Source organism: Rhopilema esculentum, chromosome 13 (genome assembly GCF_057945365.1).
Source record: "Rhopilema esculentum isolate cy_ngs chromosome 13, ASM5794536v1, whole genome shotgun sequence".
NCBI classification, from domain to species: domain Eukaryota; kingdom Metazoa; phylum Cnidaria; class Scyphozoa; order Rhizostomeae; family Rhizostomatidae; genus Rhopilema; species Rhopilema esculentum.
Window position 1 is genome coordinate 10,900,201 of NC_142827.1, and position 20,069 is coordinate 10,920,269.

The 20,069-nt window shown below is 36.2% G+C and overlaps 2 protein-coding genes across 4 annotated transcripts; one reads left to right on the forward strand and one right to left on the reverse strand.

Annotated features, from left to right (window-relative positions):
* Positions 1-834: 834 nt before the first annotated feature.
* LOC135692083 (noggin-1) lies at positions 835-18,172 on the reverse strand. 2 transcript variants are annotated; one of them, XM_065210112.2, is made up of 3 exons: positions 17,130-18,172; positions 11,530-11,613; positions 835-4,150 (listed from the first exon to the last, which is right to left on the reverse strand). In XM_065210112.2, exons 2-3 carry the CDS (start codon positions 11,607-11,609, stop codon positions 3,454-3,456), a joined length of 777 nt encoding a protein of 258 aa, XP_065066184.2. In that variant the 5' UTR covers positions 11,610-11,613; positions 17,130-18,172; the 3' UTR covers positions 835-3,453. The 2 variants fall into 2 exon arrangements, with proteins under 2 accessions (XP_065066184.2, XP_088968265.1); XM_089112139.1 differs by lacking the exon at positions 17,130-18,172 and having other exon boundaries at positions 11,530-11,991.
* Positions 17,632-19,501, forward strand: LOC148958651 (kunitz-type serine protease inhibitor 2-like). 2 transcript variants are annotated; one of them, XR_016144514.1, is made up of 3 exons: positions 17,632-17,646; positions 18,413-18,724; positions 19,139-19,501. XR_016144514.1 is itself a non-coding variant. In XM_089112141.1 (2 exons), exons 1-2 carry the CDS (start codon positions 18,664-18,666, stop codon positions 19,339-19,341), a joined length of 264 nt encoding a protein of 87 aa, XP_088968267.1. In that variant the 5' UTR covers positions 18,513-18,663; the 3' UTR covers positions 19,342-19,501. The 2 variants fall into 2 exon arrangements, 1 of the variants encoding a protein (XP_088968267.1); XM_089112141.1 differs by lacking the exon at positions 17,632-17,646 and having other exon boundaries at positions 18,513-18,724.
* The last annotated feature ends 568 nt before the right edge of the window (positions 19,502-20,069 follow it).

The following is a 20,069-nucleotide window of genomic DNA, read 5'->3' on the forward strand; positions in this document are numbered from 1 at the left end:
AATTAGGAAGGGTGGCTATGCTCTAGGCAACTTATGGAAGCCACACACAAGACCACACCCTTTTATTCGTGTTGAAGATTGTTGGAGTTGTTGTATATAAGAAATCATTCAAACAATTCACAGACTCTAAAAGGCTATTATAAATCGCTCATCTATGAAAAATCAATAGGGCAGTAAAGGGTTAGTTCACATTGCAAAGTAAGAGATTCGCCCAATCAAACATACACGGACTTGTGACGGGCTGCCCCCAAATAAAAATCTTTCTGAATTTTAACAAGGGGTGCTGAGTTCGCGAGCCCCTCCTCTTGATTACATCATTCCGCCATCTAAAGCTGTGGTGTGGTGTTCAAAGCAAAGTATGATGCAACTGATCTGCATCATTGCCTAGTGATAAAGCAAAGTTTCTTTCAAGTCCTTTAAAATTATTAACATCCTTACTTTCATAGTTATTTTCCATACATAAGAAAGGGGGCCTATTTGCACAGAGCTGATTAGCAAGCAAGAGACTCTTTGATTGATAATCCAAATCTTAACAGAATGAATGCACAACAGAAAATTTGCTCAAGATAGAAAATCTAGCCCATGTATTTCATTCATAATTGGACACTTCTTTCTTTGGAGGCTATTATAGTTCAAAAACAATTCACGAAGTCACTAGTAGCTATTCGTGCTCGCGAAAATTTTTTGGTTGTAACAATAGCATGCATGGGTGGTTTTCTGCTTCTCAAGCAAAGAAAATATTTACATTTCTTAAAAGCATTAAATCACAAAATTTAGAATGTACCATAGAGTAAAAGGTGATATCATTTTAATTTACGCAGTGGGTTCTTTACAACCACGCCATCTTATGGAAGTCAACGCTGGGTTAAACTACTTGTTGACTTGTAGAAGAAATATTGGCATAGTTGAAATTATATCCCCCTTCATATTAACACTTCTGGCCAATGGTTAATAGAAAAATATTAAGTTAAAGTTAAATACATTATATATAGCTGAGATTTGGTTAGTTAATGTTTACCCATGTAATTAATACTGTTGTTATGGTCTTATTAAAAGTTTAGTAGCATCTGAGCCCTAGTTTCAAGGAGTTTACTAGCAAAGGAGTTTCGAAAGCTAAGAAAAAACTACAGTGACTTCATAGATAAAGGAAATGAAGATTTTTCAGATTATGTTGTCCAATTTTAAAAAAGAACATTTCATAATATCATCCATCACCTTACAACATTGATTTGTTCTACTTTTTACTAACGTGGTCTTCACTCAATTTTGTCTTTTCCTTCAGTGGCCCCAAAGCAAAAATATTTTTGCTTGAAAAATCTTTTTTTTCAGTGAATTCTCTTCATAGCTTTTACTTTTTGTGATCTTTCATTCTTTTCATTACTTTTCATATTTCTCGTAACTAGTATCTTGTAGTTTTTTATGATTTCCTGTGCTTTGCCATTTGCCAGTGATATTGCGTGTCATCAGAGTGTAAACAAAGAATCATGACTCCGATTCCCTGAAGCAGACTGTCAAATTATCGATGACACCAATTTTCTTACTTTGATATTGTGATCAATTGAATTCAAAAATCTAAATGATAGAGTTCGTAGCCCCCTTTCGTATTTCTGAAGATTGTTCCAATGCTGTCAAATGAAAGTGGTTTTAGGGTCCTTGATTGGATTTTTCTTCGCAGATACGAAGTACCTCATGCATTTAAACTTTGAATTACAAAATACAAAAATTCTTGAATATTTTCCAACAGTCCAGATCAGTTCAATAAAATACATTAAATAAAGCACAGGAAGAACCTAACTGTTAATCGCATTTGATCATATTTATACATCTTGCCATAAAGACAAACACAAAGATTTCAAATAAAAAATCCGTCTTCAAAAGCTTGCAAAATCTACATGGAACTTTGCTTACTTAGAATACTTTTGGAACTAAAAAAATTAGCGTAAATACATTATTTTTTATATTAAATACAACAAATAGTAACAAATTACGACATTAACCTGAATAGTCCAGGCTTAATAGTCTTTATATACAAACAGGAACAGTTACCCAAAGCTCTCGAACAAAATATCTCCTATCTGTTTTATAAGCAGTCTTGCTCTCTATGAACGATGGTATTTATTTGAAAATTACATAATATTTACCAATTTCAGTGGATCTGAAACTTTTCACTATAATCCAACGATATCTTCTCGGGAAGATTTATACCAGTTCTGAAATACAGGCGTCTGTATTCACTCGGAATCTACCAGGCGTAATGCTATCCTGAAAAAAACAGCTAGTTCTCTTTGTTATCTGAAGAACTAGTGCAAAGAGGGAATCGATTCAGTACAAACTTCCATATAGTGCGCACACACTTAATTTCCAAATCTGGGTTCTTTAAAGAAAGAAGTTTGTAACGAAGTTTGGAGTAGTAACACCCCAAAAGTCCTTAAAAGTTGGCTGGTATCGCTACTTTGTTTTCAAAAACAGCTTTTGACCGGCAAATTTTGGAAAATACTGCTTTCATCTGTATTGTTGTAGGTCGATTGAACGTTCCATAATATCTGCACCCTAAACCTGTCAGGTAGGACTTAAGCTCAATTAGATTCCTCTTCATTTTTATATTCTAAATTCTGCAAAGTAGTCAGCTCAAAGCAGTTGGTAACGCTAGAAAGAATGTCAGTTCACTCTCCATTTTCAAATCTACATTACTTAACATCTTGACATTAAGTAAAACCTAATATCACAGGTTTTGAACATTACCCATACATAATATGTTGGATACTAAATGCATTATCATTACTATGCACAATTAAATTAGCAGCTATCTACAAGAGTATACAAAGCATCAACTTAAAGCAATAATGGGTCTACGCAATGGCTCACTGGGGGCAAGAGCACAAGGTTACTGAGAGACAAACATCATAATGGCACTAATCAACGGTGGGAATGTATCACTTAGTTTCAAGTTTAAAAATCCCAACACAAAAAATTATTCAAACAGGAATAGTGACGTGTATGAAGCAAATATTTTAACCTTTGTTTCAATAACACGCCATTGATGCTTGAAGAACCATCCAAGTAGCCAAGATCTTACGAAAACTTGTAAATCTTAGATTCCATATCGTCGTAAGAGGCGGAGACCCCTCTGCTGTCTGTTGCAAAGATATGGAAACCAGGCTTGAATCTTTAAACGTGCTTATTTGAAGAAATCATAACCCCTGGCCGGAATAATTCATGGGGCTATCATAATATAACTTTCTTTAACATTAAATAAATCTCAATCGCAACAATATCAATTGTGAAGTTTATCAATAGGAATATCGACAGCGGTATTGCTTAGAAGGAGAGAACACGAAGACTTTTTGCAGACAGGCAGGGAAATGTCTCAACAAACCATTATTGGTGTGCCAGTAGCTTTAGGCTATAGAACCACCTGCCCTGCGCATAAGAATTATTCGCTTGTTTTAAAGCTCATCTCTGACACTGACATTTGCACTCTGTCGTAATGCTCTCACTGTAAATTTTCCACGAGCATTTTCTCGATCTTGAACAGAACCAAAGCAGTAATCTAACTTTCTCGTCCTGCTTTGAAGGCTGACATGTCATCCCGACAGGAATTGAGCATGATTTTTTTGGGCAGTATCCGACTTTCATGTATCTAGGCCACACATACTTGCCCAAGTCCATCCATTTGTACTCAACAGGGCAGTAAGATCGTCGCCACAGTAGTAGCTGCAGCAAAGATGTCAGTGCCTGGGAACGTGCATGCCTTCTTGGCATTTCAGGCAGATCAAACTTGATGGTTTTTAACGACTGTGGCATCGTTTTTAGAAGCTCTTTCTCTGATACCTCGTTCTCGCGCTGGATATTATCGAAGTCTTTTGGCATTTTTGTTGACAAATGCGAACTTATGTAGTTACCAAGAATACGGAGCAAGCTCTGGTCTTTCAAGTCCTCATTTTTCGGATCTGGCCACTTTTGGCTTTTTCTCATGAGATGATACAGCACTGTGAAGTTCGTCCTTGGGGTCAACGAGGAAGGCGTATTAAGGTAGAACCTTGCAAGACCATTTGTAGGCACTGTTTGACAGCAGACAAGCAAAGGGATGCCCAGCAAAAAGATGAACAGATTGTTTCTTCGATGCATCATTAGTAACTTCTCTTTAGGCCTAAACATAAACAGAAAGATATCTAGGGTCAATAGTGTGACTGGGAATTCCGTACTGTAAAGATCACTAGCTGCCTTGATATTAAGACGAAACAGCTTAAAAATTGTCACCTAGACATTCTTACTATCAACAGCAACTCAAAAGCTCCATTCATGTGGGAGAAAATTCTCTTGAATCAAACTGTGAACGTAGTATTGCTATATTGCTGTTGTAAAAACTTGGCTGGTATGTTATGCATGCTCAAATTCTCAATGGAATCCAGGCAGGGGCCGTAAGAAAATACTGTCACTGACTCGAGAGATGGTGCAAGAGCAACGAAGAGTTTGAATGCTCTAAGTAGAAAAAGAGTGCTCGTGTGAAAATGTTCAGGGTCATAAGAAGAAAAAATTAGCTTCAAATGTGGTTCTTTGCTAAAAAGGTATGAACAAGCAGCCTTTTGAGAAATTATTGCGGTTTGATTATGGTTTGATTTTATAAACTAACGGCCTATCGCCGGATAAAACTTTAAACCAGATAAACAGACTCGATCAAATGTATTGAGTGCATATCAAAGAAAAACCCAAGGAATCTCCATGTCATGCATTAAAAGTGCAGCGGAGGAGCTCAAACACTGCAGAACTCTCTAAACGCAGTTAATTTTTCATCACAACGTTGTTTATTTTAGGCCATCGCATTTTTCTTTGTAATTGAGATGGTTAAAGGTTTTTGAACGTAATACAAAAATTAAATTTCGTATAGATAGTTCTGCAGCCTTTGTGCTTTGATTTTTCCATATGAAATACAAAGGACCAATGGAAACATTTGGAAAACTCTAGAGGCTTTGTCAGCTTTATATGCTATGTTGTAGATAGTACGTTGAATGAATAGTCAGGAGTCTTTACTAGGTTGATTCTAATTTTGATAACAATTAGATATGTTAGTTTTCAATTAAAGTTTTATATTGGTCTACTTTGACTGCCCGAGTTGCCTTGATGTTTATCACACTCAAAATTCTACTATTCCGCAGAAAAAGCAAATTTATATTCTTGTTTTTAGTACTTTTTGAGAATAAATTTAGATGACCAAATAAGATGAAATCGATCGAGTACGTTTTTGTTTGTTTACTTTTTTACATTGCTACAAGATTTGTGCTTGGCAGTTTGTGCGCAAACGAGGCACGTGTAGGGCATAATGGCGGATAGAGTGGGACATAAATAGCTTCCTGAAAGGGTCAGGTAAAAACAGTAAACAAGAAATAATTTAACATACAATGATTGGCAATGCTGCCAGAGAGAATCAAAATTAAAAACAGGATTCACAAAATTAGCTAACTGAGGGGTTATTTCCTGCAGCGAAATTTCCAAAATTGAAAACAGTGTTACTGCTTGAATGGCCAACGCCAATCAGCTCACGAGTGTTAAAAGTTTTTTTAAAGCAAGAACTCAGAAATTTTGGAGAATTCTTATAGGTCATATTCTTCAAAGTTAAGGAACCTAGGGAAAATGCAAAAGCATGTTGTGAATAAGTCTTCTTGGGAGGTACAGTGTTTTAGAGACGAAAATGTAAAATAGAGATAAGCTGATTGCATCAACTGAAGCGGTAAAAACAGCTAGAATATTGTCATAATGTTGGAAACAACTACACATAAAATGCAGTTAAAGGTGATGTAGTATTGTTCCAAAGGAAAAGTGCTAATTCTATGGTTGATCCGTTCTTTTTTTGATATGGAAAAGTATAGTTTTGTGGATGCAATTGCATACGAAATAATATAGTCACCTAAGATTCGGAGATTTGTTGTTCATGGAGTTTGCAAATACCGTTAGCATAAGCCAAAATCATTTCCATTAAGTCAAATCTGTTTGAGAAAAACAAGGTACAATGTCAATCTATCAAAAGCGTTTTGCCAGTTAACATTATGTCAGTGAAGACAGATTTGGATGTTGAGTCTGTTGAGCTCGTTGCTTAGTTACATGGAATGTGCTTTGGGTGACCCATCAAACCATGATCAAATGATACCCGTCTAGCTTCAGGATATCATTTGGGGAAACGTAAAACTAATTCTTGTGCTTTTTTAAATACTTCCAAACTTGAAGTTACTCAGGCCACACCCTTCGTTTGTGCAATCCTGACCGGACGTATGTGTCCCACTCAACTAACTGATCCTCGTTTTTAAGAATTTATTAATATGTAAAAATCAACATATTCTTGGTGAGTTATAAGGAGGCAAGTACCTCTTAAATAAAGATTGTACATGCTTTTAGTTAGAACTGTGAGATTGTCTTAAGCCTAACACTAAAGCAAGATAAATCCTAATTCATGCTTAATTAAATCTGTTTAATGCACAAGGGCCAAAAAACAGGGGGAGGGGATAAGGGGCTTGAGTTCTAAATTGTATGTTTGGCACAGAATTAGGATTGTGAAAAGTACCGCTTTCTCGAGTTTTACCTCTTCAGATTTCAATTTCTCAGTGCATACTACTGTAAAATGAGTCGATGGCAAAATGGTTGGCAGATACATCTCAAGCATAAGGCCTGGGCTGAAATTTGACCTAATGCACCTTTTGATGTAAACAGCTGTAATCAATTAATCTGTATAAAATGGAGATTTTGATTTTCAGAGTAATTGAGCATTTGAATGCGATTCAATCGCAACAAAAACTCCGCACGGGGCTTTTTCGCACGACAGATGCACAACTATGATCGCAACACGTCACAACAGTTCTGCCTTGCTGTTCGATACAAAATACCTCGCATTGATCCACCCATAACTCAATGTATCATTACCGTCTCAGCTTCCTTCCTTTGAACTTATAGTAATCCATTTAAATGTATACCCCTATGCATAACCAATTCGTTTTGCATTACAGGACTTTCCCACATGTGATGATACACTGCCTGCTACTCTTTACAGGAAATTAACAGCAAGAAATATTTTGAATTTCATGCATGCTTTCATTGAGACGACTGAATTTTTTTTTCCTTACAAGAAAATATTCTCGGCAAAATGTATATCTCTAAGGAACAATTATGGCCTATCATTGCTATTACATTCAGATTTTGATAATATAAACGAACAAAATCGGATTTTACTGAAAAAAACACTCTCTTATGGGTTGAAAGTTCATTTCATTCCTATTCACCCATGTTTTGATAATATTTCAGTTTTTTCACTGTAAATTTCTATTTCTATTGTCTACCATTTCACGTATGAAAGTAGTGGACATTCACAGCCCGTTGCTATGAGCAATTGCGAGGTCAAAACTGGGGAGAGAGAAATTACACTCCCGCAACCCAACTTTTAGCAAACAATGATCCAGCAAGATCTTCTTAAACCTATATTCCAATGGCGAATATGGCCATTACCTCAAAATTTTTCTTTGATTCAGCTGGTTTTTCTTGATTTTTCCAAAACTTTGAGTCTGGATTGTTCTTAGATTATTATGATGTTAGCAGTGCAATCGCTAGCTATTGTGCTCAAAGGGAGTGTTTGAAAATTCACCAGCGAAGCACCCCTTGACGGTTTAACTATTTTGCGTTTCTGAGATTGTATTTTTTATAGGGGTTTAGCTATTTTGTTCAAAATTACGTTTCACAGTGCCTTAGTCCTTAATTTGCTTTTTAGTTCTGGTCAATTGTGAGGCTCGTTTTCTTATAAATTATTCTTATAAAGACAGGTTGTGTGCTCAGTGGCAACTGATACAGCAACTAGATACAAACGAAGGATTATTAAACTTCTCAACATCTCTTCAAAATACCTTATCTCTCCTTTTGGTAATGCATCGTGTATTTGATATGAATGAAACAATTATCAATTATCTAAAGTCCAGTATGCTTGTTTTCGCTGTATACCAAATATCTTCTTTGTTGTTCCAGTAAGAATGTCTAGCTTGCAGTGATTCGAAGTCCAACAGAACTAGAGTCGATTTCTGTTATAGTCACATGAAACGTTATATGATAATTTTGGCTGTCAGTTGAGTGCGACTGTAAGCTGTAGCCAGAGAATGACTTAAAAGGAGAGTGTCTATGATCGAAGTCGACTTACGTGCAGTTTCAAAATAATGCTAGCAAATGTAAAGAAACAATTTATCTAACATGCCAAACATTTTATATACATATACTAAAAGTTAGCCAAAATTCTCTTGCGTTTTCTTTTGGCTTAAGATACTCATTTTTTGTGTTTGGAATTAATATAAACTTTAATTTTTTGATTTTGTATTATCAAAAGTATATTAATTCAAGCTTTTAGTCATTTTGAGCTGAAAAGCTTTATCTTTGGGAAGAGATTTTCCTACTGAAATTGAAAAGCTTCAATATGGAGAAAGTCAGGACGGTGCAATTTTCAAATTATTCAAATGCACATTGAATTTAAAGATATACAGATTACAATAATCTGATCTTGTAAAGAATAGCATAAAAATACCCCAAGTTGCAACATTTACTGCAAGATGCAAAGAATTAATTGAAATGAAGAAAAAGACTATCTAATGAAGATGATGCACTCGCCGTTTGCAGCACTTGCGCGGTTTCATTTGAAAAAAAATTGAAAGTAAACGAAAGAAAGGACAAGGCAAAAAAGGATCATCTAGTTTAGATAAAACGTAATCTGTACATGGGTATATTTAACAGATTTGAGGTGCTATTTAGAAGTATAATTTCTTTAATCGCGATACTTCAAATAAAATTACGCCCTAGTTGCGTAACGTTTAGATTTGCATCTAAACCTGAGGTACAGTACAGCCAACTTACTCCCAAATATTGTATATAAACCTCCCTGTTAGATAATAAAACGATTGTCTTCTTTGAGTTTTTAATCAATTTCCTCGGATCTTTGTAATTTCTGACATGAATCAATATTTCATCAACTGCATTGATAATACCAATTACTTTTTTTCGCAAGAAAAACAATAAGCATCTTGTACTTATCTGCAGCAAATGAAGAAAATATATACCTGAATTGTTGACACTTTGGCTCTCATGCAATCCGCAATCTGACCCAGCTATCTCCAGGAAGACGAATAAAAAATGGCGCAACAATTTCTCAGTCGTCCTTTTTAGCATCCTACAGTGCCAGTTTGTCAAACTATTAATAGCGTTTTGAGATCATTCAAACACAATGAACTTATGGGCCACCAATGCAAATCGAAGATACACATTGTTGTGTTTCTCTCAAAGCCACCTATGTTTGGTTTTCAAATATATTTTGCTCCAGATTTTGTCTCGTAACTTAGTCTCTCTTATAGACTGACATTAAAACGTGAATTTTGGTATAAAAAACGCAGAGCTGCTTTTGTTCGATATAATGTAGAAAGAATGGTCCTCTTAAAGTAAGATACATTAATTACAAAAAATTTCGTCGTGACAAAATTTCGGACAAAAATCTTTTCACTGAAATATGACTTTTTTCTATTTATAGGCCTTTTAAACATTTAATTTGTTTGCTCAAGAAATCTTTGATATTTTGTGTTAATGTTTTGCTGAAATATGCCGTTCACAAGCAGGAGTTCTATAATATTATGGTTATAAATCAAAGGCAAAAGTTGTTTTCCAACTTACAAGAGCTTTTTGAGGATACTTAGATAGACCAACACCCGCCACCCCCCCTCCCCCCCCCCCGCTAGTAGTCGTGTAATTCACGCACAACTTTCTGGCTTGCACGCATTCACGCAATGCAAACTTGGATTTTCACGCTCACGCAAACAATAAATGTAATATCAGCTATTGCTCATCAGAGCCCTGTTTGAAGGACTACAACACTACTTTCAAACTTTAAATACTAATTTGAGATTTAATTATTATTGGTTTATTACGCACCAAATTGAGGCAATTTCTTAAATTATCACTCAAAATTTCATTCACGAATTCCCGGATAGTTAAAGCCTTTTCACGACTTGACGCAAGGAAAACTCATGTTTCACGCTTCACGCAGGAATTGTAATTCAGGTAATTACGCATAAAAATCAAGATTTAACGATTTCACGCACGAAAATATGGCCAATAACGCATCACGCAAAATTACGGGGGGAGGGGGGGGGAGAACTTAGATCAATATTACACAAAGAAAATACTTCTCCCATCTAGAAAAGTCTCCGTTACAAAACCTAATCAAATGTTAAGTCAAAATTATTATATCTAAAAGTTCCAATAGCTGTTGAGCGTTAGTGTACCTAGGTAATAGGTGCTTTTGGATCGAAGTTACGTCAAACGTCAACGTTACACAAAAGTAAATAGTAACGTATATTTGCTTTGAAGTAAATATAACTTACAAAATACAAACATAATTTTCTGCGTTGTCCAATCTGACACAAAAGTGCCTGCACTGGGGTACAGAGCAAGTAAAATATTAAAGGTTTCATCAAAAGTGAGACATGTTCGCTGTTACCCCGAGTCACATGCTTGTGCACTTGAGGGGCAAATCACTCCGAAAAACCTCGTACACCTTTGGTGGAAATCCTATTGTTTTATCTGGAAATCACCAGAAATCGGTTTGTTTCAGGGAAAATATCATACGCTATTTGCAAGAGTGAATTGCCTCTCGTGTGCATTCATAAGAAAGACTTACACTGGAACTCGGAGTAACAACGAACGTGTCTCATCTTTAATCAAACCTCTAATATTTGATTATGAGTATAAAAATAAATCTACTTTGGCTTATCTAACTTGGCTGAGTTTCATAGTAGCAACAGAGAGAAGCTCCTGCTCATTCACAAGGGAAAATACATTTGTTATTTTTTTTAATAAGACATGGTGGTTTTAAAAGAAGCAGTTTTTGCTCTGTAGCTTGTTCTGGTAATGGTAGCCCACATTTGGTACCGAATAAATCATTTTTTCTAACGTCCATCGATAAGAATGATGTACCAACATTTCTTATAAATAAGGCATCATCTTAAAGGAAATGTGCAAGGAATCATGTTATACGAGTATACAAACTCGTGCATACTGATGCCCTGAATTGTAGTTTCTCTATGAAAATTCCACTAGTGAATAAAAGGCACCTCACAGCGCAAACAATGTCAAGTATCTTTTAGAATCAGATCTCTTTTTTATAAAATTGATATAACCGGCAAAAAAGCTTTAAAAAATACGATGCTCCTGACAATACGAACGGAATTCCGTATTATAAACATCTCCTTTCCTGGTTATTTTAGAAAAGTAAAATTTTTCATCTCTTAGTTTGTGGACGTGTTTTACTATAAATTGTCAATTATCAACGACAATTAAGTTTCCATTTTCAGGTTTCCTAGACCGTTGTTTCCATATTTAAAGATGTATTGCTAAATTTGAGCATAAAATATTCGCCCGTATCCTGGCTTGAAATTGAAATTCAAATTCGTACTATAAACGCCACAAACGCAATAATCACGGAAGGATCTAGGCCATTAAGGAAAAAAATAGAGTGGATACCTTATTAGTTTTTCTTTATCATAACCACGACACGACTTCTTGCCTTTCCTCCAAATCCAATGTTGTTTATATCGCTGCATTTTGCTAAAAATGTAATAGATTGAGTATAGGTCGTCGTACAGTGGACCGAGCAAAACACTTTATCGAGAATGGGTTTAACAATGAATTGAAAACGTCAGTGGAGTCTATGTTGGAGGCGGTGAATAATGTCGGAATGAAGCTCTTCTGGCGCGCGCTATGGACAACGGGGTGCCAAAGTTGAGATCTATTTCACATATTTATTAAAATGACTGGCTTGTGAAAGGTCTGGTGCTATCTATTGGCTAACATTGTTAATCACTTCACAGTCATCGCTCTGCGAATAAAGACCTGGACACGAAACTATTTTTATCGAGCATTCATGTCATTGAAGAACCCGTCTGAGTTGCTGATATGCTTGGTATGAAAAGTCGCTGTCGAGTCCTGTTCAACAAATTCTTTACTGAATCCAAAAAATTGGTTTAGTCAACATAACGAAGGTTTATGGGGGAATTTCCATCCAAACTTAAGCTGTAAGAACAAGATTCAGAGATATCGAATTCGTGCTTGATCCTCTTAATGACAGCCAAGTGAAATTGTTTTAGTTTGTTGAATAAACTTAGAACAAATCTCCTTCTGTTGCCAATTGACCGTATCGCTTGAAATTTATATTAAAAATGAGAGGTGCAACTAAAATTTTACAGCTAGTTTCTAAATCTTGACAACTGATTTCACAGTTACTTTGGCAAAGCGGAAAACTGTGGGTCAATAAATTCTTGCTAGAAAAAAAGAACGAACAACCGCGTGTACTCTTTTTATACAAATGAATCATCTCATCGCGCCAAGAATGTCACCTTACCAACGTGTATCTTTATTTCCCTATTCCAATTAGGAGGGCTCGAGAGCAAGTGGTAAAAAAGATAATTTAGCCAATGTCTCTTTCATAAATAATATAAATTTTTGTGCTTATCGCTTATTTTGTGCATAATTGTATCATGCACCCATCAAAAACCAAAAATTTTCTTCAACCATTATTACGAAAAGTTTTAAAATGTGCTGTAAAATGATAACAGTACTTCAAGGTCACATTTGAATAAATCAAAGCAGCTGAATTCAAGTGAAAAACAAAACGAGAGGAAGGAACAAGGAACACTTTCCCCTAATTCATGGGATTCCACAGCAAGCTATACTCTCGAGTGACTGAAGAATTACTGTTTTTATTAATTTTGATGATTTATGAATGGGAAAGTGAATCTCTTCTGTGTATGATACTTCGCATTCTATTTTTCTAAGTCAATTTTGGGCCAAAATAAGTTTTTTACCAAAAAAATGAACGATTTGAAATGGTTAAGCATTCAGAAACAAAGGGATCATGTACCAAAGGAATCCGATTCACCTAGCTGTCCTAGCTGGTGGTTATTTTATAACTTTTCTCGTACGCATACCAAAATGTATTTTAAAAGGTATTAGGCCTAATCGAAGACAAGATTTTTGGTCAAGCCGCACTTTTTTGCAATGCATTTTATTAAAGTAATACCTTGATAATTTCAGTCTGAGCATATTTTGAATTCCCCCAAAATATATATAAGAAAACCATAATCAAGTATTAAGGTCGATAGAACGATCGGCAATGAAAACAGCAGCAATATTTACTTGGTTAAAAAGTACATCAACAGCTGTTCAATTATCCGAAAGAGGGTATGAAGCTTTAAGGACTGGGGTGAGTAAAAAATGAATGACGTAAGAGATCAGGAAAAGGCTAGTATCGTTGAGGGTTTATTTAGTTTCAGGAGGCGAAAAGGTATAGAAGTTAATAATTAGATACGGCATCACTAACGCTCAGCAATTTGCTAAACCTTTCCAGTTAAAATTGAAACATATGGAAATTATGGCATTAAGATACGAAAAAGCCAATTTTGTTTTCAATACATGCTAATTTGGTGAATTTTTCAAGATTACTGTAACTTGAAAGATGGGAATAGAGCGACTGAGGTAAAAATGTTGGAAAGAATGAGACATTCTCGCATTTTTGAGTTATTGGGCTACACGCTTATTTAAAAGGGCACATTTTGCCCCGATTACATTCCTGGCAGTTGCAGCCATTTCTAGCATGTGGTGTGAGAATTACAGGGCAAAGACGTCAGATTTCAAAAGAAATCAATGTATGATGAGGACTAAGCACTTTTCTACTTTTAAGATACGATTCAGAGATTTGTGACATTTTAGAGACGTGATGGTGGATTGCAGTTTTTGAATTATTATTAGGAGGAATCTGGAGCCAAAGAATCCAGACTGATTTGACGTTATCGTGAGATAGGAGACTAAGTTTTTTTCTTAAGATTAATCATCGTGAAGCAGGGGCCATTCTTTGACAGTGAAACATTTAAGCGTCCATTGCTTGGCTGGAAACTGACAGAACTTAGGGTTTACATTCTTTATATCTGTCTGCTTTCGGGTTTTGTTGAGCCACATAATTTCGTAAACGTTTTAATCAATATTTTGCAGTGATACACAGGTACAGATTTAAAAAGGTGAAACACGCACATATCTTAGCAAAATTCTTGCTCCCTGTCGTAAGTTTGAAGAGGAGGCGGATAAAAGATGATAGCCGCAGTATACTAAGGTTGCCATAAGAGAGAGGTGAATATTTCATGTAGACATTAAACCTCTCGATAGTAATAATTAGTTCTTAGTTAAAAAATTTAAAAGTATTGTCATTGCATTTACCAAACCGTGGAGTTAATACCAGGTTAAATTGGACTCAAAGGTCTTTTCTACAACCTAAAAACTAAGAGCAAGGTGATATTGAGTGTGGTTTTAAGGAAATTTTGGAATGAATCCGGGGACTGTGCCCTCCTCAATCCCTGCTTCCACGACCTTTCTTACTGAGAAATAGACTTTACTTGCATAGACGTACGGGGTGAGTTCAGAAAGGGGGGGGGGGCTGAAAAATAATAACGCCCAACATTTTAAGGAGTATACTTTAATACATGCGAGCCCATACAAGTCAAGAAAATATTAAAATTCGACGTATTTAAAATTATGTTAACTAATAAGCATTTTGAAAACTTCACACATTTTCATTTAAATGAGCGAATCTCTTTCACGACATCAACCAAATATATTGATTATTTTGTAGATATCTTTTTGTGAACATGATTTGGATCATTTTCAGAAATTCACACACGTTTTTGCTTACCTGCCTATTCTTGTGATTATTGAACAGTTTGTGTTTCATTTTGGGAGGTCAGAAGCTCACAATCTATTTGTAGAGGGAGCAAACCTTTATGATAATTTCTGTCGAAGGGTTAACATTCACACTTGCATTCCCTAATCACGGGCCAGTGGCGTAACACAGTTTAGGGCACCTTGATTCAGCGTTTTGCAACCTTGTCTATCCAAGGCACATTATTTACGGATAGTTATTAATTTTTTTCAATTTCATAGACCAATTTAGTGAAATTTTCTAGGGCATACTAGGCAATACCTCAAGGCACGCGTAGTGTGTCGTGAAACAGTGGCTGAAAACACCCAAAGGCCCCCAACCAAAAGGGACCCAAGGTGCCTCAGTTACACCAAAGCACATAAAATGTGATAGTCACTATCACTAAATCGTGCATAGATTATTTCCAAAACTTTATTCATTACATTGTAGAAACAATGCAACAGGGCTTTGCTTTCTAGATGCGTTTCGGGGTCTTTATCCTTGCAAAGAAAATAAGTGTCGTGTCCACTGCCTTCCCCCTCTGGCAAGCCCAGTGCCTTGCGCTTTGTCCCTATTAGCTATATGACAGTTCATGTTCAATTTTTCTCTTGAAAATATATGTTTTTTCGTGGTGGCCTCAATGAAATTGTAGAGACCTTGAACAACACCCATTCTGATTCACTTTTTGCAAGATTCAACTAATGGCAAAGGTAGTGGACATAGATGCTCAGCGGAGAACAATCATCCATTCGCTTTGCCAAACCCTCATCTTTGCAGCTCGTTTTAGACTGTCGAAGCATTTGCCAACAAGTTTCTACATACGCTTTTAAGCCGATTTTGTACAATTGCTGAAGACCGAGTTTTGTAAAATTTAGCAAAAACTTCCTTTCGGACACTATTCAGTGAAAAATTGGCACAAACTGATATTTGTTCGTGCTGACGAAAGACAGATGTTTTATCAATTATGGCAGTATTACAGCCACTTTCTTTTACTTCTTCGACAATCATTTCAAGCACTAATTGGGCTGTTGATGTTCTTGTCGCTTTTTTATGTTTTTTCACCCTATAGATTTTTACCATATTCCATTACTTCCGAAAGCGCTTACGATTACGACCACTTGATTTTTTTCATCTCAGAGATTTGTTTAAAGTGTTCATAAACTTTTTCAAGATGTAGTTTTTCTTATAATTTTTGTTTTTGGAGAAGGCTCCTGCTCGAATCTTGCCCGAAATAACCAGCTGCCCTAATCAGCGTCCCGTACGCCTATTTCTACCTGGAATTTTCGAAAAAAATCGGATCAAACATTGTATTGGAATGTAAAAGGAAACAAGGTTGAACCTTGACGCTTTAGAAGTTGAAACCTTGAATAAAACTCGAACAATTTTTGCGTTGGAGACGAACATATCGCGTTTGCATGAATAAGACATTCTTGTCGTATTTTAAATGATATTGGATTATATGATTCAAATAAGACTCAGACTGAAACATCATAGCAAGGAGAATAATCATCACTTTAAACAGACAAAATTTCAAGAATTTCTTTAACTAAAAGAATATTGGTTACAAATTTCACACGTTTCTTGATGAAATCCAACAAACCATGAAAATAAAAAACGAGGAGTAATAGACAGTCCATGAACTTTTCTATATTTGATCCTCAAATCCGATAAATGAAATACCAAAGAAAAGGTCTCGTAGTTAAAGAAACTGAGGAAGCATCAATAGCTAGAAGTGACTGAATTTCATCTTTTTGGCAGTTGGTTGACCCGAAATAAAATATCTAAAGAATCATGCACATCACTAAAACCAACAAAACCATAAAATTTATTGAAAAGCGAGGCTTTCCCATAGACTCGAGGGAGGGGCATTCAAACAAATTTAGCAGAACGGCTGTGAAACCAAATGAGTGCAGAAGGTAGGTCATATCGAATTGGTTTTAGGCTCCTATAAGCATACTATGTATGCAGAATACATATTGCGACTTAATCAAAAAAATTCTCAAGACCTTGATTTCAAAGCAGGGCTTTCGACGTAGGGGGGCCAGGGCCCCCAATTTTTTGTGGAACAGTAGAAAGTTTCTCAAAATTTTTGTAATGGGTGTTAAATTTTCCATGGTCCCCCTACTTTCTAAGCTGTGGCAGAGACCATAAAAAGAGCATGTATAAGATTTCTTGTGGAGTAAAAAGCCGTTTGCTCTAAATTACCCCACAGATGAACTAGTCCGAGCAGTAAGTGTTTCATTCCTCGTTGTGGGAACTGCAAAAACACGTGTGCGTGAAAGAGAGTAAATGGCCGCTTGTGGTGATAGACAGAAATTGTCTGGTGTCATGCGCAAAAGTTGCTTATAGACTATAAATTGCAATTGTAATACATTACCTTACGGAATCCAGGAATGTCCTCTCAGTATCCTTGACCACTGCAAATCTCTGCTGGTATAGGCCGATGATCCCAGTGAATCATTTGAACCATGCCAGCGAGCAGGTATATGAACATTCCAAATAGATGAGAAAAGACATGGAGACAAAAGGATGACGAACAAAAATATCTTAACTAGGTATTTAGTTATTGCCATTAAAAATTTCTTTTCACTAGAAAAGAACAGATATATAATGACATAGGAAAATGTATACAAAAGGCTGTCAAAGCTTTCCAAGCTGGTGATAGCTCTTTGGGCCAGGAAAAGCCAGGACCAATTAAAGCTAACTCTGTCACGAGTGTGACAAACAAAGGGGTCTCTGAAACAAGAAAGAATTTGCTTTCCAGTCACCTTTGCACAAGAATCAAGGACTTAATGTATCGCGCTATCCCAGCAGCTTCGTTAGAGGAGTCGACAATTCTCCATCAACCCTAAGGACCGTGCTTGGAGAGCGTAACCAAACAAAGGTCCATCCTAGTGAGTATTTGCTAATTATACCCTAATCCCCGAGTTTGGAAAACACCAAACAGAATTTTACCTCATGGGAACCCAAAGCATTGTACAGTTTGATGGGAAATCATCTTGTTTTACTTTTTTATTTCCTTCTTAATTTCCAGAAGCCTTACAATTTATGCGATGCAAGGAGGTCAGTCTTTACCTAAATATGGCCTAAATGGATATGTAATTCTGCCTCTTCCTGGTTATTTGTCTTTCGTAAATTTTTCTCAGGTTTCTCATACCTCAGCCGATAATGCGCGCCATTTTTAGTGAGCATAATATATATCAACTGCAGCAATGTAGGATGCATCTATCGCAGCATCTAGCGGTGTATTGGCTAAAGAGCCATCTTTAATTAGACCACCATACATAAAGGCAATTCACAGAAACAAATGTGTCTTAAGCCATCTGTCAATCAATATTAGCCAATCAATAGTCGTTCGTGTGGAATCACACTCCCTGATTGGTCAATTTTTTATCGAAAGCTGGCTAGTGCCCCTTCAGTATCTGTCGATTGCCTTTAATATTAGGAAACACATTTCTAGAATGCAGATTTTGAAAGCCTGAGGCTTCGATATTTTATGCCTTCCGATTCACTTTTGGGTCATTCTAATTTAACGGTGACAGGTACCGAAAGGTTATGTACTTTTCGTTCCAGAAATCATATAAATACATTATGCAGCAAGGTTTTGAGCGAATCGAAACTCAATGATGTCATCAAGATAAATTTACTTATGTTGTTTAGATGTCGTTGTTCTGGTGACAAGTACGGTTGATTGTTGACATTCCTGTTTGAGGACAGATTTGCTGTGAGTGACTGGTTGTACAGCTGTAGAAATATTGAGGTCAAAGCAAAAGGTGAAGTTGAAATTCTGCCTAAGCTGATCAAACAAACCACAGGGTCGAGAGAGACAATAAACTTGTTGTTTAGAAAATACTAGAATCATTTAAAAATCGTACTGCCAACCTGAAGCGCACATTTATCAAAAATTCACAATGCATTTCATCAAGATATTATACTTCGTGGTAGCAGTGCTAATATTTTCTACAGTCCAGGGTGAGTAATATTTTAAAACGCTTTAGAGTTTCAACTTGAATGTTTGCTCTTAATGTAAACTTTATTAAGAATTCAGTTTCAAAGAGTCCTATTATCTAGTGTTTAGGGGAGTCCGAGGCCAGTAATGGACGTACAAAATAGCAGCTTAGAGTTGCGTAGCCAGAGGGGGTTCTTGTTTGGAACGCAGTTTATCTGCTTAATTCATATCTCAGTGGAGTTTTTGCTGCTTGCATATTGCGGCTTTCATCTCTAAAATAGCCTTTCCCCGTCAAAAATCGTAGTAATGCTTCTAGGTTAGTACAAATCTGCAGCACATGACATGCAAACATCATAGAATGACGCTTGCTAAAATAGTTCTTCTGATAAAATTTTTGGATAACTATGCTTAAGAAATGTTTTCATCACAAATCTTAGGTAATGCGGATGAATCTGAATGCGAAATATGCAAGATGCAGCCTGAGACAGGGGACTGCCGTGCACTTATCCAAAGGTATTATTATGACATCAAGGCAGAAGACTGCAAGAGGTTCCAATATGGAGGGTGCGGAGGAAACAGAAACAACTTCAAAACCATTGATGACTGCAGAAAGAAATGTCTTCATCTCAAAGAAGAGTAATTTCTATAAAGCTTGAACTATCCAACGGAGTCAGTAAACGAACAAACGCTTTTAATTAGAATGTGCAGTTCTTCAACTAATGATAATTGTGTAGTCAAATGCATTTCAATACTTATACATTGATGTTTCGAGTCTTTCAAAAACTTATTTACGCTTGCTACTCGAGCTTCATTTTTGGTAAAACTGATACCCAAACATGCAATAAATTGTTTGAGAAAGAAAATTTGATACAAATGAAACACAGCCGGAATCATCTTGAATGAAAACACTTTTCCGTCAAAAGAGATCACAATTTTAAGTTCTTCACGATCTTTGTACGTAAGAGGGCTTACCTAAGAGGGCTCACCTAAGAGGGCTTACCTAAGAGGGCTTACCTAAGAGGGCTTACCTAAGAGGGCGAGACTGATTAAACCGAATCCAGGATATTGTTTGTGCCGATAACAGAAATGTCTCTGCCTATTTATAGGCTAACCCTTGAACCCTTGACATTTTGGTCAAGATATTTGAAGGGCCGCCGAGAGGCGGCCTGGGCCCTGGGGCAAAGTCCCGGTTAGGGCCCTAGAGTCGGATACAAAAAATTTTCGAGACCACGCCCTTTTTCAAATGGGAAACGCCCATTATTTCCAAACGTTTGCACACGTTATAGAATATGGTTAAAATATCATAAAATGTAATAAAAAGCATAAATTCTAAAGGTAAGCGATTTAAATACGCTCTTTGACCACACC